Source organism: Acomys russatus, chromosome 12 (assembly GCF_903995435.1).
Source record: "Acomys russatus chromosome 12, mAcoRus1.1, whole genome shotgun sequence".
Classification (NCBI taxonomy): domain Eukaryota; kingdom Metazoa; phylum Chordata; class Mammalia; order Rodentia; family Muridae; genus Acomys; species Acomys russatus.
Genome location: NC_067148.1, coordinates 30,243,187 through 30,267,694, shown reverse-complemented (window position 1 = coordinate 30,267,694; position 24,508 = coordinate 30,243,187). Strand labels below are relative to the sequence as shown.

Genomic DNA, 24,508 nt, shown 5'->3' with positions numbered 1-24,508 from the left:
CTGTCTCGGCAGTCTAAATGATTGGATCCACTGTGTGACTTAATCCCTGGCATAATGTGGTGATTTATAACTGGATTTTACTGCTTGCAGTTAAGGTCCTTTTAAAATTTGGAGGTCCTTGAATGAAGGCAATCTTCCAAAAATAAGGACATGTTTATTTCTCTGAAATAAAGGCCCTTTTGCTTTGTTGGGCCTGGGGAGCGTACTGCTGTATCACTAATGTGTGCAGTTTATATTTTGAGGCAATCAATTAAAATTTGAAGCTCTTAACAAAGTGTAAATGTGGGATGCATTTCTTGATCGCCTCCCAGGTTCACATAAAACAACACAGTGTATTTTCAATCACTTCACAAGCTAAATAACTCATATTTTTAAGCTACAAAGGAATATGATTTTGGCAAAACGCTTTGTTCCCCCCCCCCAAAAAAAATGTGCGTTTCTTCCTCAGTTAAAAAAAAAAAAAAAAAGGAAACTGTTAGTTTGCTTGATCAGTAACTCACAGAAATATGATTTCATCAATAAGTGGGAATTAAATTTGAACTCGTCCTGTAACTGATTTGAAACCCCCCCCCCCAGTTGGTTGCAGCTATTCTCTGTTCACATGCTGAGTGTTTTCTCTGAAGTCTCCCGAGTCATTGCTTCAGACGCAAAATATTTCCTGAGGACACTGCCACAATAATAAATTATTTACTAATACAAATCTCTTAATGTGCCAGTATATGTGCTTTAGCAGTAACTGGCACACAGGGAGACTTCAGTGGATGCTGACAGCGCTGCTGATGGGACGGTCATACATGCGCCTGGGCACACTGTTCTTATGATACAGCAGACGCTTTCCTCTGACTGTCTCTTACCAGCAGGAGGATGGATGGTTTCCCTATCAAGGCCAGGGCAGTGGACAGCTTCCTTTTTGTACCATAACTGCACATGGAGGTAGACCTGTCCTTGTAGGGCATCAAGTGAAGTCTTCGAAGGAGTTTATGAACAGTCTGTAGATAATAAGAAGAGGAATCAAGCAACCCACCCCTTGTTCAAACCCTTAAGGCACCAAGTGGAACAAAACATGTTTGTCAATAGATATGCTTCCCATGGATAATATAACGTCTGGAAGAAATTTTTAAAAAAAATTAAATTCCACATAGATTTTATTTTCATCTTTCAAAGACTGCTTATAATTAACACTTCATTTAAGGGAAGAAAAACAATTTCTTGGAGGTATGTTTTCAAATGGGAAACACTCTGACTCTCCCCCCTCCCCACCCCCCCCACCCTCCCAACAAGTGTTTGCCTGCGTTTACAGTTGCAGATGGTACCTTACGCTGCTACCACAGGATTCTCCCGTGAAAGTTTAATACCTGCAGAGAACTAAAGCAGAATTCAAAGGCATGTTTCCCATGGATTGGCCCCTGCTTCATCCTTCGTCTCGCTGAGCCATGAGTTGTCAGAAAAGACATTAAGTCTATTTAAAACTGACCCTGCTATCAAAACTGCCGTGCCTGGGTTCTTGCGGTTATTTCTGGAGTTAGGTAAACTAGCAAATGATGAGATCCTGGTTGGATGTTCCCTTCAGGCCTCCAGAGTTTGAAGAACAAAGGGATGTGCCCTGATAGTTTAGTCATTCCATTGCAAAAATAAACTGTCACAGTGGTATATAGAGTTACAGACTAAAAGTCAAAATCAAGACTGGTAATGTCACTTAGTGGTAGGATGTATGCTTAGCATCTGTGAAGCCCTGGGTTCAATCCCCTGCACTAATTAAAAAAAATTTTTTTTAAGTGAAGAAAAAAAAAAAAAAAAAGAAGTAGAACTTGGGCATTTTACAGAGAATCATATGGACCTATTTTATTTGCACAGTTAAAAACCACAAGCATCACCTATCAAGGTCCGACCTGGAGTCCAGCACAATGTGAATATCTATTTAAGGGAACTGAACAAACTCAGGCCAAGGAGCTTCTACAGCTGAGCTTGCAGGCAAATGGGGCAGACTACAGAATCAAGCCAAGTTGGATCAGTGGTCAGAGGGGCATTTTATGGTTCCCCATAAAAAGCCATGGCTTTGCCAGGAGTATCATGCGAGGAGGAGCAGAAACAGCAGTGGTCTTCAAATTCAGCAGTTTCATACACAGAAACACCCCCCCACACACACACTCACTTCTTTAATGTCTTTCTCTGGAATCCCATGCACTCTGGCATAGAAGTACAAGTGCTCCTCCACAGTTACCAGGTCATCTAAGGCATCTTCCTGAGGGCAGTAGCCAACCAATGAGCTGTGAGAATCCACATGACCCAGGGATCTAAATGGAGAAGATTGGAACATGTGAATTTCTAAATGTAGGTCTCCGAGTATTGGCTCAGCGGTTTTGTTTGCTTAATTCTGATAAAAGGGGGAAAATAATCTTACTATCAGAGTCATAGTTAAGCTTAAAAAATAAAAACAAAACCAAAAACAAAACCTCCAGTCGTTTCCACAATCCCTTCCTTAGCCCACGAAGATCTAATAACACAATCGTGAAACTGCACAGAAGCCCATTTAAATTATGTTGTGTTCAGTAAATAGAAGTATTGGTTTGTACCCGCTCTTGTTTCTGATCAGAATGTTCCCACCAGAAGGGATTATGTCTCCAGTCAGCATCTTAAATATGGTGGTTTTCCCTGCTCCGTTCACACCAAGGAGGCCAAAGCACTGTGATGGGGGAGAGAGGGAAAAAGATGTAAGCTACAGAGACATGTTGCTATTGTGACTCCTCCCTCCTCCCTGAGTGAGGCATCTTCCCAGGAAGGATAAATCACTAGAATTATTTCTGGGTAGTGTACTGCTTTGCTGGCATTTGGTAAGACTTTCTCTTTTTTAAAACAAATGAATATTATGGGCTCTTTTCCCTCTAAGCGTCTGAACATCTGTATAGAGAGAGGGTCTGGCTTTACATATGCTATAGTGCCCCTTTATGTGACATGATAAACTACCCCTCAAGTAAGATGTGCTAACTCAAAGAGGTAATTACAGTTATAGATTACACATAATTTATACAAAAAGCTACCGGTGCAATAATTTACATCATTGAATGAATTTGATGCATGTCGTCTCCAGCCCTGCCCAGAAAACTAAAGGGAAATAGCCACGTTCTTTTTCTTCTTTCAAAGGTACCTCAATCTTGTGTCTCTAAGAACCGTAAGAATAGAAGTGAATGCATGCTAAGATGTACCCTCTGAAAATGGCTGCCTTTCTGGCAGATTTTGAATAGGCCTGGGGATGAGAGATGCTAGAAAGCATTCTGAACAAGCTTCCTGCTGACAGTACAGCCCAGAGACAGCAACAGTGGCAATGGGCTCAGAACCTGCTATGTGCTGAGGAGGAACCCTCCCTGGAGACGGCAGAGACTCATAGGGCAAACACACACAGACACACACAGACACACACATACACACCCCACCCCTATCCCACGAAAACACTCAGGGCTTGCTTTTTTTTTTTTTTTTTATTTCTAGCAGAAGATAAAACAAAACCAAAGCACGGGCCCCATACCTCTCCAGCAGGTATGCCAAGGCTGATGTTGTTGACGGCGATAATCTTTTTGTGGATAAGTTGGTATGTCTTTGTGAGACGATGGAGTTGGACCAGGTCAAACTCAGCTGCACCACTCTCGACTCTTAATCTCTCGGTCCTCACATCTTCGTCTTCGTCTGCTGTCTCCATGGTAGGAGAAGATGTAAATTTTCTGAAGAAGAGCCTAAAAAAAAAACCAAACCCAGTGATTTTATGCGACAGGTTCTGAAATGACACTACCCGGTCCGGACACTTTTCTCTCACTTCTCTGGAGGCACACATGCTACCTACCCACTAGTAGGCTACTTTTACATTTGCCATGTGATTCTGTTTAAGTGACTTACACAGTGATCATTATAGTCTTCCCATGCTGGCTACAGTGCTTGTAAATAGCGTTTGCTTTCCTTGTGTGACATGTCTACAAATATTCATTGTTAAAATTCAGAATCCTAATTTCAGTAACAACCAGATCTGTGCTTAAAAGTTAGCTTCCAACATGGAGTTCAGAATCATTAGTACAACTCAGCACTTAGGAGCCCAGGTCATCCATCACCTTATCACTATAAGAACTGTCTTCTCCACCGTCTCCTCCCCCTCCTTCTCTTTCCCCCTTCTTCCTCCCCTACTCCTCTTGCTCCTTTTCTTTCTCCATCTCTTCTTCCTATTTACTGTGGTAAGTCTAAAATGAGATATATTCTCTTAGCAATATTCTCTTTATCTCATTTTTTTCCCCAGGGGAGGGAGATCGAAGCCAGCATGGCACTGCTGGCAACTAGCAGGTCTCTCCTCTGAAATCATCTGTAATATGAGCAGCATTCATTCTGCATTCTATTTACAACTCATCTAAGAGTCAGGAAATAATTTAGGATTATCAGACTTGCAGACTCACTATGTCCCAGCCCCACCACTGTGTCTTGCCCAACCACCACCACCAACAAATCAAAAGAAAAACAAACATTTCAGGTCTGGCCTGAAACCTCTGGTTCTTTTAAACACAGTCCCAGGATTCCAGACCATGGTGTTTTCTCTGTATCTTCTCTGATCTAAAAGCCCACTCATGCAACCAGTCTTCAAACACTGAAAATGCCTGTGAGCCCTCAGCCATGGACCACCTTTTCTATCTCTAATGTAAGCTTCGGTCTTACCAACATTTCTCAGTAACCTCACACTGGCCCTGTGACTCTGACTCTTGCATCCCAATCTGCACTGGTTCTCCAAAGATAACACCTGCTAAGGCATCATGTGGTCACTGTGCTCTCTGTTCATCAACCTTTAATAGACTGCCATTAGTTTGTCAAATAAAGTCCAAACCAGATCTTTATTAAGCATTCAAGAGACCCCACAACCTTCCAGCCTAACTGACCTACTATTTCATAACATTCATTATATCTTCGAATCAAACTGTATAATTTTTACTTAAGTAGTCTACAATATTTTCCTCTTTCTTCTTCCTTCCTTTTGTTATTACTTAATTAAAATTTTTACATTTTACTAGGCAACACAGGTACATATTAAAGTTCAAATGTTACTGGATAATAGAATGTGAAAAGTAATCATTCTTCAAGCAGTACTGATAATAAAATAATCTATTATAGGAAGGTAAATTTCTTTTTAACTCACACGGTAATATATAGTACTCATTTCTTAACCTCTCACTTTTATGAAATAAATATTAGAACAAATATTATGTAGATAATTGGATAATTCTCTCTGTGTGTATGTGTAAGTTGTGTGTGTGTATGTTTGATTATATATGTGCAAGAATTCTTGACCAGGCACACTCATACATGGATACAGGGTGTCTTGCTCTACTATATTCCGTGGAGACAGTCTCTCCTTGAGCCTAGGGCTTGCAGTTTTGCTTAGACAGGATGACCAGCAATCCCCAGGGATCTATATGTCTCTTAGTACATCCAACAGTGCTGAGGTTAGAGGCATTTGCTGTGCTGTGCTGGGCTTTTCATACAGGTGGTGAGCATCTGAATCCAGCAAGCATTCTTTTCCACTGAGCCACCCCACCCCCCCCAGCCCACCCCCCCAGCCTCCTGGATCGTTCTTTCTAATGGCTCAATCGTGTTACACTTATGAGTACTTGTGCATTAATCAAGCAACTCCTACATAAAGGAATGCTGGCTGTTTCCCCTCTTTTGCTATTGGAAATGACTAGTAAGGTGAGTAACTCTATGCATATGTAAGTGTGAGCTTTGCAGTGTTAACTGTAGGAACACTTCCTCGGAAGGCAGTGCTGGTTCAGGGTACATTCACACTCTGCTGTGTCCCGCTTTTCATTTGGGATGCTCTCCCTGTTTCGTTTCAGCACTCTTTTCCAAGACCCACTGTCCACATTGCACACTCAAACTTCTTTCTCGCTTGTACCCATGAAGTCTTTATTAACTTGCTCAACTCTACCTTTTTGTTTATAAAAACATATTTTCTCTCTGTCACTGACTTCTAAATCTCTTTTAGGCTAACAACTGCACTTACTTAATTTTTGTCCCTTACTCCACGTCAACACTTGCAAACACACAGATAGGCTGGACAACATTTTCCTAGAGTTAAAAGAATGATAAATTATGCTGCCCTGTTTGGAAAGGTTTGAGGGTTGACTTTCTTGTCTTACTAGAGGAAACACCTAGGTTATTGCTCATGCCTGAATATTCTGATTTAAGTATCATGGAGGGCAGACCCTGCTTTCATGTGGCTTACCTGAGCTTCTTTATCAACCACTCATTGATTAGGAGTCGCAGCAAGAAAAACATGGTGCCCTGAGAAACCAAAGCCACAAACATTGCGCCTAGCTTGTCCATTTCAAAGGTTTCACTTGGATAGTTCACACCATATGCTTTTAAGAAATCCAGGACTGCCTGTTGCTGCGAGAGTTCAATCAAACCGTAGCCAAAACAGAACTGAGGGAAGATCAGGAAAATTTGCTTGAGGGTTTCAGAAATAAGTTCCAGACTCTGAAACAAGAAAAAAAAAAAAAATGACAAGATTTAGATTTAGGATTCCAACTACATGACAAAAACTTAAAAACTACACGAAGATATATGGAGAAGCCTGTGCAGATTGGCAATTATTTTACATGTATGCTGCAATCACATATTGTATTTTGCTACACAAATGACAGAAAAATATCATCGAAATACAAGTAAAAACATGTGTTTCTCAAAGTGGCCCAAAGTATCCAGCCGAGTCCTGGAGGCTAAATTGCTTCTAGACCTCGCTTAGATTCAAGTGGAGAGGTAAGCCTGACTAGAGTGTTGGGATCCAAAATAGTATCAGTGTGTTCCCGAGTGAAAGAGGGCTCAGTAGAGCTTCTGGCCTTAGGGAATCTCAACCTGGGGGAGGGATGATGTGGTGAAATGAGATGGAAGGAGAGACAACAGATATCAAAGAGGCACAAATGGCTCATTTCCACGTTATTCACACTTAAGGCCAGCTCCTTCCACCTCATGATTTCCTGTCCTCCTCCTGGGGTGTTCTTGTCTGTTCCTCGCCTCATTTCATTTCCTCTCTATTCTTTCCCATTCAATTGCCTGGGCTGTGAGTGCTTCTCTTTCACTAATCATAATTGTTAGCTCTGAATGGAGAGTGATGCTTACAATGTAGTAGATTCCAATACATGATTGAAAGGGAACGAATTAGGTTTTTTCCCCTCCTCTATGAGTGTTCAAATGAATCCTAACCCACAAGCCATGGAACTAAGCCATTCTTGTCATCACTGTCCCTTCGGGATTTGTTAATGTGTAAAATGTGTAGCTGGCCAGTTGGTGCCTTACATCCTGATTTTGTATCCATCACTTTACTCAGGACCCAGACAAACTCAGTGAAAACAATAAGAAGCATTAGCCTAGACAGAGCTTGATTAAAAATAATAATAATAATAAAGCTGTACTCTCCCCTTTTCTAAATTTAATAAAATCAAATGATAGTCTTTTCTATTTAAATACAGAGTAAAGAAAATCTTTCCACACAGAACATGCTAAGGTTTCTGGCTCATTTGCTGAAGTTTAACTGATGAATAAAGGATCTTACCGGGTCATTGGGTTTTTCCTTGGAAAGGAAGTATACCACCGACAGGGAAACAATGGAATTGATGCCAAAAAATAGGTTGATACACACATAAGTGATGAAGGCCATTCCTGTTTCATGGAAGAGGCCAGCCAGCAAGTACATCCAAGAAAATGTTGCGTAGCTGTAAGATAATAATACTAAAAATTAAAATTATGCCTTTGCTCTTCTAGTCTACAAAACAATAAAATAAAACTTGGATGGGTTTCCAAAGGAAAAGTAAAAATGAGTGATGAGTGGCCAAGCCCTGAAGCTAAGTCTATATTCCATCCTTCATTTTGACAAAAGACCCTCAAAGGACATTGTTAAAAGGACAGCGTGAAACTGCTCTTTTAAGAAACCCTCTGATAGTTTCCAGTCATCACAGCTACAGATTAACCCCCTGCAGGGTACAGTGTTAACCCTGTTCAGACAAGATTTCTGTTGCTCAGAAATAGGAGTTCCAGCTGACTAACACTGATCATTTAAAAGTGAGGAAAGATAAGGACATCATTGTAGGTAGCTGAGCAGACAAATTCTGGTCAGAAGACAGGTGGCCTAGGATGAGCAAAGATGAGCAACTTTAGTTTTAAATAGGTCTGGAGACAGAAAGACCTTAATTTGTAACCAAGAGTCACTACCCATGCCTTTGTAAAAGAATCAGTTTTCACACCGGACATCAATTACATTATGTAGCCTGTATTATTCCAACACAGAAACAAAAGTAATGATCCCCTTACACATCTATCTATATATCTATATCTATATGTGTGTGTGTGTGTGTGTGTGTGTGTGTGTGTCTTATAAAGTCATACATAATAATCTAATTTGTTGATACAGATATCACACATGCTCATACTTTCCTGGTCCTTCTAAAATATCCATTTTATGTAATTTAGATTATGTGTGTAGACTGGTAGACTATGTGATACCCAGCAAGCGCCCGTTATTGATAACATTAATTTTCAAGAAGTATGGTACTTACAGAGTGTGGATTAGCAAGTGTAATATATTGTTGGTCATCACTCATGTTAAATGATCCCAAGACAATTGTAAATTAGCTAATGAGACTAAGGTCCTATTTGTGTCTAGGAGTGCTTAATTTTGCTAACTCTTTTTTTCATTGTTTAATCAGCAGCTTACCCAAACAGCAAAAGTAGGAGTGATACAGCTCCTAGGTTGCTTTCACTGTAGAAGGCAGGTAACTTGAAAATCGCTATGACACCAATTGAAAATGCTACAGGGACCAAGTAGAAGACCTATGGATGTGGACAAAACAATGCTTAGCATATGATGAGCATTCCTTTTAGATCAATAATCCATCTTATTTAATGCTGCAATAAATTGACCTAGAAACATTCCTAAGGAATGAATTTTTATTTATCTTCCTGTTGCTTATAACAGTCATCTAACTTTACACTGATTTCACTTTCGAATTTGTCTTCTCCAATATGAGGTCAAGGCAGTTTCAATCTATATAGATACACAAGAAGTCCCTGGAGTTCCTCCCTCAAGGCTTAAAACTTGGGATCATTCAGTGACAGAGGTTCTGGGAGAAAGATAAGAAAGCCAGGTTTCTTAGTATTAGAGTCAGCCCTCAAAGTATTGATTTCATTTTGGATGCTGCCTCTCTCTCTCTCTCTCTCTCTCTCACATGGCTGCATTCTGAGGCTTGGTTATCAGTGCTAGGCATTCCGTGCAAAACAGCAGGGCAGCAGTTCTCACACATTCTTCAAATCACAGGTATCTGAGCAAAACCCCTCAGAATTCTGTTGACAAGTAAAAATATTAAATGCTTGAAGGGTTTGCAGTAAGATGCGCACAGTGAGGGTGGAGGCGGTTCAGTCTCAGGTGGTGGTCAGGGGGAAACTCATGAACCGCAATGAGCATCCTGACAACGGGATGTTGGTAGTGAGTGCTCAGCAGACCTCCACAGAAACACACATGGAAGCTTCCTTAACCGCTTAAGCTACGGTGAGTTCAGAGCAGTCGTTACCGTTCTTTTGGACTTGGCTTCTGCAACAAGCACATTTCAGACCTCACTGGATGCATTAACAAAATGGATCTGTGGTTAATTACTCTCCAACTCTTCAAGCCAATGATCGCGGTGACAACTCAGACAAGTGCCGCAATCATGGGCAGATGCGTACGCATCTGGGCACTCGGCCAGCGCTGGTGCGTTCGGAGTCAAGAATGATCGTCTGAACGTGGGGAGCACTTTACGTAAAGGGGACAGCTATCAACGACATACATCCTTCCTTGCCCCTGCTAATCTTCTCTAGTGTGTCATTCAGCGGAAGCTACTGCTTTGGATTTTCCACTATTAGTTGATTAAATTTTTATAAGCTTGATTATTTGGCACAATGGGGCAATGCTGTTAAGCTTCTATTTTGCCACACTAGTGGTTCTCAGACTTCAATGTGCTTAAAGATCACCTGGGGGAGCTTGTCTGAGATGCACACTTTCCACACTCCATTTCCCAAGATACAGATTTAATGGACCTGGAGAGGGCCCGGGAATCTGTATGTTAATGCGCACTCTGGGAATCTGATATTTCAGAGATAGGGGAAAGTAGGTGTCTTTTCCCCTCCAACTATCAGAGGAATATAAGCCAGATTCAATCGATTGTTCTTAATTTGCTGTCCTTGCAGTGGTAATTTGAATAATCAAAGCAAATAGCTCTTGAACACACAACCGATAGACTTCTACTCAAATAAATCCTGTCTTTCTTGCAATGACAAAAATTACTCACCATGTCATAGATGAAATTTGTCACCCAGTAGCATGTCACACCAATGCCGGAAATGTGTTGCAACTGCTTGGCTTTGGTCTGATGCTCCCTGACAATGTAGGTGACAAAGCTGGCAGTGGTGACAGAGTAGCCCATCAGGATGGACAGCGCCACTAAAATATCGATTAAACTGCTGATTCTATCATGAGCAATAGGGAGAGGAAAGTACACATAAGTTTTTGGAACTCTTTTCCTTTCAGGAAGATTCATGACTAAAACCATCAACAAAAAAGTACAAGAGCTGCCTGTGACACAAATAAGGCTTCCTGCAAGGCAGACAGCTACGATCTGCAACATGACTCTGCTGTGACCCTGAAGAAATGTAGCACGAGTGCATCTGAATTGCCTAGGCATATGTGATAGAAAAGCCTCAGTCTCCAAGGGATACAGAGTGTATGCAAGGGATATATAGATCTTGTTCGCAGAAACAGTACTTAAATGCCACGCGGGGAAGCGGAAATGATGAAGCACTTGTGCACTTGACTCGCAAAAGCAGCAGACTTAGTGAATCTGCAGTCAACAAGCTCTACTTGGCAGCCCTTCTCCATGTCCTTCCAGAAACTTCCTATCCCAGACAGTGACTTATATTACCAAACCTGCTGGATTGACATTCATTCATATCCTGCCACAATTTCCCAATTACTGCGTGTTCTCCAGAAACTCAGCCATGTCAAAGAGAGAAGTAGTGAGGTCAAAGAAAGAGATTTGCTTACGTGGCTTGCTCCTGGTCTTGCACCCCCGGATAAGGGTGGCTATACATGACGATTGCTGGAAGAGGAGAGAGTTATGCTATTAGACAGTATTCACTTAACCAGGAGTACCAATTTCATACGAATAATACACAATGCTTTGTTTCTTACCGGATGGATCAAAGAATTACACTTCAAAGATTCTTATTTTAAGGAAAACACTGTCTCTGACTTCACTCTCATCAAATTCCTGTAAGCGCTGATATTCTCTTAATAAGAAGAGAAACACTGCCTACCTGTGTGTGGAACCTTCTGGAAGGAGGCAGTAACATAGCATTGTCATACTCTAGGGCACATTCAAATGATTGCTCCTAACCTTCTTTTATCTGGTCATGGCTATTTGCATCTCAGCTGTACTTCAGAAATGGAGTACATTTAAGTAAGCAACTCTAGTGGGCATCAATTACATGAGCCTCACTGAAGACCAGACACCAGCCCAACCCTCCTTTCTAATCTAATGACAATGGTCAGGAAAAAATGGTCATGTAAGAGGATGGCCCCGTCTCTTTTACCACTTCTGAGATGCTTATTGTTTGAAAGTCCTACCAGAGCAGGGATTGGGAACCTCAATGTTACATATCCACAAAAACCCAAGAAGCCCAAGAGCTTCTAGTTGCCTCTACACTTAGTAGTCATTTAATTCTACCACAACCACAAATGACTAGGTTCTCAAAGAGTTGGCTATACATTGAGTTGGAAGCAAGGTTCTTTCCTCTCCTTTCTTAAAGGATCTTCCTTAGCCAGAGTCAAAAGCGGACAGGCACATTTTTCCAAACACTTTTGTAATGTGTGGGCAGAACACATACTGTCCAGATAACTGTGGAAAAGAATGGTAGGGCGCGAGACTGAGGGTATCCTCTTCCCCTAGGCAGCTCTAAACTGAGCAAGAACTTTTGGAGTTATTGCTTGTACAGGAGATGTTAGGATACTTGGTGCAATATTTGTACATGTTCTTTAGGTAACTTAAATTTGTAGCTTTTATTAAGAAGAGCATGACATTTTTGGTTGAGTTCTTCCACAACAACAATATGCTAGAGAGTCATATGTCAACTTGACACAAGCTGGAGTCTTCAGAAAGGAGCCTCAGTGGAGGAAATGAGATCAGCTGTCAGGCATTTTATCAATTAGTGATCAATGGGGAAGGGCCCAACCTATGGTGGGTGGTGCCATCCTGGGCTTGTGGTCCTAGGTTCTATAAGAAAGCAGGGTGGAGCAAGTCATGAGGAGCAAGCCAGTAAGCAGCACCCCTCCATGGCCTCTGCATCAGCTCCTGCTTCCAGGTTCCTGTAATGTTTCTTCTATGATGGACAATGATACGAAAGTGTAATCCAAACACACCCTTTCCTCTACAATGTCATTGTGTTTCATCGCAGCAATAGTAACTCTAACTTAGACAAACAGAATGTTGAAGAAAATACAGTTAAAAAAAAAAAGAAAAGAAAACAACGAAAAGCCACTTTGACCTTGATGTTAATCATATCCTAGGGGAATTTACTTTTCTTTTGTGAAGATTCCATTTTGTTTTATTTTTATTTATTTATTTTTTTAAACAGGATCTTGCTGGTCTGGAACTTGCTATTGAGACCAGGCTTTGAACTTACAGAGATGCACCTGCTTCTTCCTTTCTCTGGAGCACTGGGACTAAAGGTGTGGACCGCCATGTCCTGTAGCTTGCCTTTTTGTTTTATTTCATTTTAACCAAGCATTTATTTTTCTCTTGGCTCTTCTTAAAGTCTGTTAAGTTATAATATATACAGGAGGATATTTGTCTTTCATTTATATGTTATATTTTGGGAATCAAGAAATATTTTTGTTTAACTGAAAGAATCTTTTCAAATATGGTTTTGCCTATTTGGCAAAATGCTGTGGAATCTGGTGTTCTCATGGGTAGCCACTGAGAGATGAAGTGAGGTCTCAGGACTAGACTCTGTATTATAGGCCTCTCTGCAGTCTGTAGAGCATCCAACACAGTGTCTTAAGTACATGACTGGTCAGTGGACATTTTGTAAAGCAAGTCAGACATTAAATTTTCAACCAGTATCTTCCTTCCATGCAACCTACATCAAAAAGAGGCATTTCCTGTGGTCCCTATATATGCCGAGCTAAAATGAGATGCTTCCTGATGGCCATCGCTGCTAAGACAATGAAGGATAAGACTGAAGAGGAGGACGGGAGGCACGCAAGGATGCATAACACTTGTCAGAGAAAACAGCAGAAGCCAATATCCTTCGGGGAAGAAAACAAATTTTTGACAAGCATTAACCACTAGAGGGAACCACATGAATATAACAGATATTGACGTTGCCAATGAAGGCTAATTAAAATACGTTGTTAGCATGTTAAGCACCAGAGAAAATGAATTTTACCGCTAACATAGAAGCCCGGTTCACTTGGGATCTAACAAAGTGGCCTCCAAACATGAGAAGGATCATAAGGAAGAGACAGTGAGAGCCAAGAGGCTCAATTTTATAGACAAGTTCTCTTGTCATGGGAGACCCCACTCATGCATTGTGAAACAACACGAAATTTTAACAGTGACATAGATTTCTTCTTCTAAAGGGATTAAAAAGTCTCACAGAGAGGGCAAAATGCTGCTGCTTTTCCTAAGTCTGAATAAGAGAAGTTAATGAGGAATAAAAGATATACTACTTTTCACTCATATATAACTTCATTTAACTTTATTTTTAAGTTGAAAAAGAAATTTCACTTCAGGGTCAGCCTAAGTTTTATGCTGTCAGGCTCTTTTATGCTCTGAAACTTGAAACACAATGACACGGCCCCACAATGAGCCCGCTGGAGTCTGGGGTGGCTTCAGTTACGTTAGTCTAAGTAATGAAGGCTAATTATAAAGGAAACCAGGATCCAGGTTTCTGGATGCTGGCCCTTTGGGTGAGGTGGCATTTTTCTGTTCTCTGTACCTTTGCTGCGTCACCCTGGCTATTTGTAAAGCTTCTCTGCTTTCATTCTCTGTTCCAACAATACACGTCTTTTGCTCCGAATAAAACACCCCACAGAAGGTTTTCCAATGGTATTTCAGCCCAAGTTACCCTCCCCTGGCTCTAGTCACCATTTCATTTAACTTATCACTTTTGACTTTGTCCTTTGTCAATGTGCTAGGCCTAAGGATTATCTATCTTGTTATTTTCTTTAAAGCTCTTCCTGCTAAGCAGGGGGGGGGGGAAGGGGGGAGCAAAACAGTTGGGTGAAAGCACTGTTTCCTCTGAAAGGAAGATTCCTGAAGACTCTGCTCTGGAATGAGCATCTGACACTATATTTTACTCCCACAATTATCAGCACATTAGCAGATATCAGACTGCATGAGAGTGGCATGATGAAAAAAAAGGGGGGGGGGACCAGCTTTTATAAACGATAGTTTGTGTCATTTATCCTTCCTAATAGGCTGTTTATTGGGCTGGGTCCTGGCCAGCAAATGTATTACTTCATTTTTCTCCCTCATTATTATTATTATTTTTTTTTAGGATCATGTGGGAGAAAAAATAATTTGAGCAAGGCTCAAGGAGATGAAATGGTCTGATGAACAGTAATTGAATTAGAGAAAAATAAATCAACGCCTTTTAAATGCCCGTCCTGTTTAAAAATGATGTGGAGGGCTATGGGGAAATAACCAAAGCAGACCTGCCCGAGTCTGGAGAAAGAGCACTGAGCATTAGCGAAAGGAACAGGCAGGCCTCAGAGGGCCCCAGGTTAGAATCTCACTTTAGCACCTCAGTGAAAAGATAGGAGCAAATAGTTAATATTAACCCCATAAGGAGCTGGAAGTTCCAGCTGTATTTCGGGCAACATACATGTCATACATTGTGTAATGTATGCTCAGTGTGTGGCAGCACTCTTGGTGCAGTGTACAACTTTAGTGCTTTAAAAGTTTTGTCTTCATAACTCCGTGTGGCGGTGTACACCTTTAAGCCCAGGAGGCAGAGGCAAGTGGATCTCTATTAGTTTCAGGCCAGCCAGGGCTACAGGATGAGAACTGAAAACTTGTCATTAATTTCTCATTTTCATATATAGATCCGTGAACAATAGTTATGAATATTAGTCAGTTTTTGTCTGCGGACATACAAATAGTTCTGAAATATTTTCCACGAGACGGAACTACCAGCTGTGAGAGCAAAGAGGGTATACTGTCGTGACTTGATAAACGAGGAAACCAAATTAATCTGAAGTTAAGGGGCATTATCCAGAATGTTCCATCTGGGAGGAGTTACTATTTCCACTCTTTCTTAAGATCTGTAATCTTGATGATGCAAAACACCCTCAACAGGGGGAAGCAGATACAGAGGGCGTGCTTACATGGAAGACTATAGAAACGATCGAAATTGCAGACGCCCCTTGCTCAGTGAGCCTACCGTGTCGGGCCGCATCATACTCTGGCATGTCAGCCCTCAGGAGGAAGTTGTTGAGGCTGTTGAGGTAAGCTGGGAGGGAGTGGTAGCCTTCTGGATCATACCATACCTGCCGAAGGTCAAAAGGAAACATGGTCAGGGTTGTATTCGAGTAAAATGGGCTTTTAAACATCTGATGGGATATTTCTTTTAAAGGAAAGCATCCATTTCCCAGTGACTCATCCCATCTAGGAAGGCAATAAGATACCCGTGGAGTGTTGATCATAGATGGATCTGCGGGTTATCAATTTACAGGTGGGCAGAGATTGGGGAGCCAGTTATTCTAAGTAACAGGACAAACGTAGCAGTTGCTCTAGACTCTTCTACAGGCAAAGCCTGAAACGAACTGGAGAAGCCATTGTTATCTCTGCAGCAGACCCATAATGATTCTGAGGCTAGATTGAAGACTCTCAATGGCAGTAATAAAAACAGATAGCGGTGGAGCCGAAAAAGGAATTTAAAAAATAATGCACGCCTTGGGTTCTTAACAACGAAATTGATAGTTTCAACCGCTCCCTCCCACCACCACTAATTTTCTGTGTCTACTTATAACCCACAGGATGTGAATTACTTTACCCTTTACATCAAAAGCAATGTGTCTAAAATACTAGTGTGCCTTTTAAATGGTCTTAATTTAAAACTGCATTCTGATTTAGAGAGGCATTATTTAATATTAGAAACTCCCTTGATTATGAAAGGACATTTGCTCTGTGTGTGGAGAGAGAAAAGGAAAAAGAAGACACTGAAGACCCCAGGATTCTTATTTTCCACACAGCTTGGTGATAATCTGCCCAAACAGTGTCTATCCAGTAGGGAAGTTGTGAGAAGGAAATTAAAATGTTTTTTGTCTAAAAGGTGAAACTGCTGCTCGGCACAGGACGGCCATGAACTACATGAATACTAATTGTTTGACTTTCTCCTTGATTGTATGTATCTCTCACTACCCAATGAGAAGTGTTCGGAGGATATTAAAAATTCCTGTGACTAAAAATAAGTAAACAAATAAAATCTTTATAACTGCTGTTTATCATCTGGGTAGTCCTAAATGTCGGACTCTGTGACTAGCTTGTCTCAAAGCATTGGTGCTGTCTGGAAGAAGAAAGAAATCAATGGGCTTGTTTATCACCATTAGATTTGTTACTGTTCCAGGCTCAGTGAGAAACCAGGGTAAAAACCCACACTTCCCTTCTCTAAAAGGTCGTGATACTTAAATGGAGAAAAGTGCACAGCCAGATCCCCCCCCCAAAATCATAAGGATTACACACGTTAACCCACCGCCCGCTGAAGCGACCAGCTTCTGCTCTCTGTCCTTCCAGATCACAGCACAGCCCCTTTCCTTGAATAATGTGGATGAGTTTTCCCCACCCTTTAAGTTTACAGAAGGCAACCGTAGTCCATGCACTGTCTGACTCTCTCTTTTTCCTCATAATGATGCACAGGAGATGTTCTCCATTACTGAAAGTTCTACTGAATAAATGAATGGATGAATGAATGAATGAATGAGTGAGTAAGTGAATGAATATGAACTGATGTACTTATTCTACTGCAGATGGGTGTTTGGAGCTGTATTTTTGGCTACCATGAGAAGCACCACTGTACACAGTATTTACACATCTTCTGGCTCTTGTGTATATGTGCCTCCTTAGAGTACATATGTGTGTCACACAGAAATGCTCTTATGTGTTTTGTGTTTCTCATGTGTAAGTGTTTAGATGTATCAATTTCACATCCCTATCTATTTGAACTCCCAGAAAGAAAGACACAAATTTACCTTAGCAAGAGTTCTGTTGAGAGGAACTGCTGTCACGTCAAACCGAAGGTCGTTGGTCAATTTCAGCCCAAAGCTCCAACCTCCATATCTACATAGAGCAATGAAATATGTATTATTTTTACTAGATAAAAATCTTCCAAAGTTCATCTAAAATATTTAAGAAGGAGTTTAATTTTTTCTTTCCATTCAAATTACAAAATGAAATAAGTACAACAAATACACCTAGAATGAAATAATTACAACCTGATAAATATTTTCTATTGATCTTTTAAAAATATTTTGACTCAAGTGTACATCATAACTAAAGGCAAGAGATTCATGTGCACTGTCTGGGGTGGTGGCTTCCACTCATGATTCCAACACTTGGGAACTGAGGAAGGAGAGCTGCTTGTGAGCTCCAAGGCAGCCTGAGTTATGATGTGAGGTCCTGCCTAAGTAAAAAGTCCAAAGAAATGCTACATTAAACAATGGTATATATGCAATGAGTTGAAAAGGAATGACATAGTGTAATGTTTCCACTTTCCATCTCAAAACTCAACATTATAGTACTTACATATTCTTTTTAGACAATCAATACCAGAATGATATAATTTATAATCATTTTTCAAATTAATTTCTATTCTAAACTTCTTTACCTATTGGCTCTTTCTCCCATTTTTAATTTTCTCTAAGATGCCTGAATGTGAGTTTGACATGTCAGTTTATGGTCTTTTAAAAATTGACTTTAAAATCCAAGTAATAATTTCCAGTATAGGCCAATTTGGATACTAACCAGATTAGATTCAAGTTAAAAAATAAAGAAGTGCAATTTACACTAAAATCGCCTTATATAGATGTGATGGTGTAGGGATATAATTTTAACATGCAAATAATACCATAACTTGTTTTTAAATGTAGATTTTTTCATAATGAATCATTTTTATTTAAAAATAAATTTACTACATGATAAAATATTTGACTATATAAAATACTTGATATACCTGAGTATAGGAAATATTGTTTTTACCTAAACCCATGTCTATGAAAAAATATTTACTTATATATCTGTGGATAGAAATTTCAGGAAAGTAAACTACCAAGATATTATTACTAGTTATATATAGATAGAAAAACATGCTCCTTTTCTTCTTTTGCTTATCTATAACTTAGTATTTTGCAGTGAGTGTGAAGAATTTATATACATTGAAAGAGGAAAGTGAAGTGGAGGGAAGGGGAGAGTTAGGACGGTAAGCTCAGGGGTATTAGTCATGGCAAATGTGCGGGGGACTGAGGGAAATGACCTTGCCACATACAGGACACTTTGTCCACTCACAGACACAATCTGCATTTTGAGAAATTATTATTGAAATTCAGGCTGACTGCCATAAAAAGCCATGCTTTGAAACACCAAGTGAGTCCAATCCAGTCAATAACTCCTTCATTGCTTCGAGAAAAAATAAGCACAGATTCAACAATGTGTTTTAAGACCTTTAAAAAAAACAGTGATTTTTAATTTGCTCAAATAAATCTTAATTTAGCGTCATTGGTTAAATTTCAATACCTAAGGCTATGTACACAAAAGTATCGGTGGTCATATTGATCATCAATCAACCAAAGCAAAGCAATGATCAATTTAACTATATAAAGAATTTGCAACTGCTATCTCTTTTATTTCAAAATTACAAGTCTGTTACCATAGAACTTAGAAATCAATTAAATACGTTATAAACAGAATATTTTACCTCTTCTGCACAAAATGATTTGCAGTTGATATAAGATAATTTTCCACGTGTTTCCCAGTAAGGTTATAAATGACATGGGAAGAATAAGTTCTTCTATGAGGTGGGGAATAGTCAAATTTCGGGCATTTCTGGAAAATAAAAATTATCAAATTAAGTTCTTCTTGCATGTGCTGCAAGTTAAACAGACAATGTCTCCTGCTTTGTCCATTACTATAAGGGCTGAGATGGAATCAAACTGCCCTGGGACTCCTAAACACATCTGGATGCTCTATATAAGTAATCCAGATGTGTTTAGGACTCACCTAAAGTCAAAGGGAGTACAAGTCAACCAATCCATGATCTTCGAGTGTACTGACAAGATAAGCTTTTTGGAGGAGAATATTAGAAAACAGAAATATTTCAAACATCTCAAGAATTTACATGGAATGAAAAGGGGAGAAAAGAAAAGAAAAGAAAAGAAAAGAAAAGAAAAGAAAAGGGGATCTGCCTCCCAGCACTCAGGAAGGCAGAGGCAGGCAAATCTCTTTGAGTTCAAGGCTAGTCTGCTCACGAAATGAGTCCAGAACAGCCAGAACTCTGTGTAACAGGGAAACCTGTCTCAACCCCTTCCCACCCCAAAGAAAGCACACAATGCATTAGTTCTGACTACCTAACCTGGGAGTAAGAAATAAATACATTGGCATATATATTACATATTAGTTGTATGTATATGCATATTTATTATTAATTTTAAGCTTACAGAAAAATAACAAATGTAGTAAATGAGAATTTTTGCATCTCTCTGGACCACTCAGAACATCTTAATCTAGAGCTTACATTTCATTTTATTTATTCACTTATTTGGGATCTGAAGACTGGCCTTAAACTTAGTATGTAGCTGAGGATTCCACTGAATTTCTGATCCTCTTGCTTCCAACTCCCAAGGACAAAGATTACAGGTGTGTCCCACTCTGCCCAGCTTTGGAGCTTACATTTACACACTTATTTTCCACACTTAGCTTTCTACACTTCCTAATGGCATGGCTTTCACTTGGCTCCTGGAGTGCGTCGCCATGGTGGTCCATCTGGAAAAAGTCTAGCCCAGTGCAAGTTTCCTTTCATCACTCACACCAGGACCCAGAGCCAGAGGCCCAAGGCAAACCTGAGCTGTATAGAGTCGCAGATTACTCTGAAACGCCAAGATGGAATATCTCTGTACAACTAACTGAATTTCCCTAAAGATCAAATCTCAGAGTGGCATTGGCTTCCCAGTTCATCAGAGGTTGTCTCCATGTAGCCAGTACAGCTCTGAAGCTTTCTCATCAAATTGTATTACACATACAAAACCCCATATGTATTATAAAGGCGCTACTTGATGCATTTCAGCAAGTGGGACACACCCAGGTAATTAAGGAAGACAGAACCCCATCAGTTCAGGAGCCTCCTTCTCACACTCCCTGCAAAACGCTTCCATCCCCAAATGAACACAGGTGAGGGTCTAGCCGTTTATTTGTTTATTTAGCTAGCACACAAAATAAGTTTTGTCGTTGTTGCTGCTGTTGTTGATAAATTAGACAAGAGAGTAAAAACTTTAAATGGTAGGTGAGACTAATATTAAAAATGGAAGGATTCCAAAGATCTTTGGTGGACCCTAGTTTGTTGTTGTTGGTTGTTTTGTTTTTATTGTTGTTGTTGTTGTTAGTAACAACTTTGCATGGGAATACCAAAGTGGGCTGTGCTTACTGGAAATGTTTTCATTATGTAATAGTGCACTAAGATCACGGTACAACCCTATGACACCCAAAGAAAGCATTGCTAGACCCCTCCCTCATGAGAGAAGAAGTTTGTGATATCATGATCCTTAGAAACCAATGGTGACTTTTCTTCAATACAAATGCTATTTACATTTTTTTCTTCTCTGGGATGCTTTTTTTGATACGTGATATATGGGTGGGATACATATGTAGTGATTCAAACAGAAATCTTGGCCTTGCCTAGTTAGCTTTGTTCTCATAAGTGTCTGGTGAGCTGATAGCTTACACAGTGAATATCTGTATTCATAAAATAAAGATCAAGTGATCATGGGATAAATTTTGATATGTTCAGAAAATTAACTTTGATGCCAAAACCTTTCCAGGTGTTGCCTGGGAACACGTGGAATTCCTTTCTGGACTCATAGGTGACCAGCTTCCCAGCTGACTGCCAGGGTGGAATGCTCACTGTATTGTCACACACAGCAGTTAAGGGCACCCTTTGGGCTGACAAACTGAGCTTTCCAGCCAGAGCAGAATTGAAACCTAAGATTCATTTTCAGTTGCGTTCTGAAAAGACCATCTTCTACCTCTGGAAATCTGTCTTCAGTCAGATTTAAAACACTGACCCGAAGTTCAAAGTCAATATTTTTTGAGCTGCTCGGGCCTATATCTTTTGAGCTATTACCTTTCATAAAATAAAATTATACTGGCTCTTTGGCAACCTGGATAGATCTTTCAAGTTCTGTTATTTATTCTCTTCTTCTTCTTCTTCTTCTTCTTCTTCTTCTTCTTCTTCTTCTTCTTCTTCTTCTTCTCCTTCTCCTTCTCCTTCTCCTTCTCCTTCTTCTTCTTCCTCTTCTTCTTCTTCTTCTTTCCTACTTTACTGAAACCCAATTCTCTTTTACCTGGACATTGTTTGAACAGGAGCAGACACTGAAGTTGTCAATAGCTTCTCCACTTGTATTCCATTTTCCGAGCTCAGCTCTTTTTAAACACTGCCTGTAAATAAAAACGATACTGAAGTGAGGTATGTGCGTGTGTGTGTGTGTGTGTGTGTGCACATGCATGTTCGCATGCTTCTATGGGAGCATATAAATAAGTCACTGGTGTTAAACTCAGGTGCATAGACCTGGCCATAATTGACTGACATTTCACAAGCTGATTTTGTGCTGCACTAGTGGTTTTGATTGGGCATTAAGTGGAGGGTGAGAATTGCAGGACAGTATCAGTTGACTAAGCAAAGTTGCATCAAAGCCTAGTGAATTTTCTCACTGTAGCAGGACAGGGCTTACTGTTCCTTTGTTCATTTTTTGTGCTTTTCATCCTCTCTGCTGATGCACTAAAGTCAGGTTAATATATGTTATGTGCTATCTTGAAAGTTTAAATAAGCTACTACTACTACTACTACTACCACACACACACACACACACACACACACACACACACACACACACACACACGCACACACACACACATGAAAATGACAGAAGTAGAGAAGCCTTAGGCCTCAGGTTACCTACACATCATACAATCCAGGCTTCCTTAGACAAATACCTTACTCCCTATGGCCCCTAGCTTCTTTGTCTGTAAGGAGATTAATGAGGCTAGAGATGGCTCGTGGTTAAGAGAACTTGCTGCTCTTGCCGGTGACCTGGGTTTGGTTCTCAGCAACCACATCAGTGGTTCATAACCACTCGTAACTCCAGTTCCAAGGAGTCCAACACCCTCTTCTGGCTTTTGTGGACATAAGGTGTGCATATGGTGCCCAGAGGTACATGAAGGCACTCACATATACACATAAAATAAAAAACAAATAAATCCTTAATTCAATAAAATGGGATTAAAAAATAATTCTAATATAGTGAATGTGAAATGTAGCTATTAATACAAGAGAACAAATTTAAGGCATATAATGTTTATTATTGTGGCATAGGATTGTTGAGGAATGACTAAAGAGAAAGAGATGAAAAACTATTAGATACAGACTTTCTCTCAAGATATTATTATTTTCTAATAAAATCACACATATACGCACCATGCATGCCCACACATGCTCACACACGCTAGAGTGCTGGAGAGAAGAAAGGAGAAGAAGAACTTACAAGTCACCAGTAGTATTCAAACACACGTTGTCAATGCCAGGGAAGTTCCAGAGAGCCGAGACCAGGGCATCTGTGCTTGGATCAAAATTCCTGCGGTATCAAGTAACATGGATTCATCAGCAAACTCATGTTCACTGAAAGCTGTAAAGCATGAATTACGCTAGCTATGAGACTGCTTTGTCATTCTCTCCCTCTCCCTACTTCTCTGCCTCCCCAACTCTCCTCTTCTCTTCCATTGGCATGTCAACCTAAAGCCGACACATAGACAAGTGCTTCAGCACTGATGTACATCCACCCTATAGGTAGGGAAAAAAAAAAATCTACAGAAGACACAGGCTCTGCTGTCCTGATGTTCTCCTACAACGTGAATTTAGCCATCGCATATGATTAAATTCCAGCCACTGAAAGAGAACATCGCTCTGACTTTGTTTTAGAGGCATGTAAGTCCTCTTAGGAAGTTATTTGTTAGGCACAGAAGCAGCCCATTTCCTTAGCAAGAGTCAGTGCCGTGGCTCCCAGTCTCTTTTCTTCACAGACTCTGGGATCACCATGGAGACAGTCCTATCAGAAAGTAACTCACGCGTAGAAGGCTGTCTGATCGGAGGTCCCGTAGATGGACGGAGAGATCAAGATCTCAGGGTAACTGTTACTGGAATCTCTCAGCGTGCCGAGGCCCATGGCGGTGGCTACAAACACGATGGGGAGGATGACCTGCGCAATGAGGCCTTTCCAGTTCCTGCGGGTGTGGTGGAACCTCTTGATGAGAATAGCCATTATCTTCTTCAGTAGCACTCCAAAGCCATGGAGCTTCTCGCTTCTTGTCAGGACCTTGTCTGAGGAAGGACAAGAGAGTCTATGAGGTTCCAGGAAACCTCTATAAATCAAGTTGTGCAACAACCTCATGAGCCACAGGCGAATGGCATCGTGTTTTATGACTGCAGAAGCGTCTGTCTGCAATATTCAGGCAGAAGGCTCAGCAACCCATGTCTACCACCACCCTAAATCAGGGACTACAATTTATGTGTCACGTACAGCCAAATAGAAGAGCTTTGAAAATTATGTCACTAGCACCAGTTATAACACACATGTTTAGTAATTTTGCAAGGTAGAGTTAAAGATTCAGAATTTTAAAAAAGGGGCCCTGTTCCCTTACGGCAAAATCTCCATGCAGACCCAGTGTGTAATTACTAATTTTGAATATATAGGAAATAGTCTCATCAAGATTGAGTTCAAATAATAAAAATGAAACATCAGTCTAGTGTAAGAACTGGTTGCTACTGTAGCAGATGCTGTTTGGTTGTTTCCATTTCTAAAATGAAGTCCAATGAACTTACTCTAAGGGTAGGAAAAGGAGCCTTTCTTCAAGATGTAATTCTAACTCAGCCACATACTCATTACACTCTCTTTAGGAATTAGGAATGATTAAGGCCTTTCAAGATGCCGCTTTCAGCGCTAGAGTCTCCGTAAAGAAATCACCGAAAATGTATCTACTACCCAACCCACCCTCACTGTGAAATGCTCCCCAAGGCTTCAGAAAATCTCTGTTGCCTTTGAGAGCCATGGCTCCTCAGGCTAACCATTTCAACAGCTTATCCCCAAAGTGGATTCAAATGTAGCATCACACATCTTCACGTGTGATAAGACAAC

General features: G+C 40.4%; 1 protein-coding gene across 1 annotated transcript in view; it reads right to left on the bottom strand.

The window, feature by feature from the left end:
* The window catches only part of Abca12 (ATP binding cassette subfamily A member 12), a 157,447-nt gene that overhangs the window by 8,376 nt on the left and 124,563 nt on the right, over positions 1-24,508 (bottom strand). The window contains exons 34-48 of the mRNA XM_051154135.1: positions 23,442-23,694; positions 22,862-22,951; positions 21,665-21,758; positions 19,027-19,154; positions 17,306-17,393; positions 15,499-15,604; positions 11,099-11,153; positions 10,347-10,524; positions 8,738-8,853; positions 7,580-7,739; positions 6,251-6,504; positions 3,524-3,728; positions 2,574-2,683; positions 2,153-2,294; positions 855-989 (exon numbers count right to left, since the gene is read on the bottom strand). Of these exons, the coding sequence (XP_051010092.1) occupies positions 855-989; positions 2,153-2,294; positions 2,574-2,683; positions 3,524-3,728; positions 6,251-6,504; positions 7,580-7,739; positions 8,738-8,853; positions 10,347-10,524; positions 11,099-11,153; positions 15,499-15,604; positions 17,306-17,393; positions 19,027-19,154; positions 21,665-21,758; positions 22,862-22,951; positions 23,442-23,694 (2,114 nt within the window). The remainder of the gene's footprint in view (positions 1-854; positions 990-2,152; positions 2,295-2,573; positions 2,684-3,523; positions 3,729-6,250; positions 6,505-7,579; positions 7,740-8,737; positions 8,854-10,346; positions 10,525-11,098; positions 11,154-15,498; positions 15,605-17,305; positions 17,394-19,026; positions 19,155-21,664; positions 21,759-22,861; positions 22,952-23,441; positions 23,695-24,508) is intronic.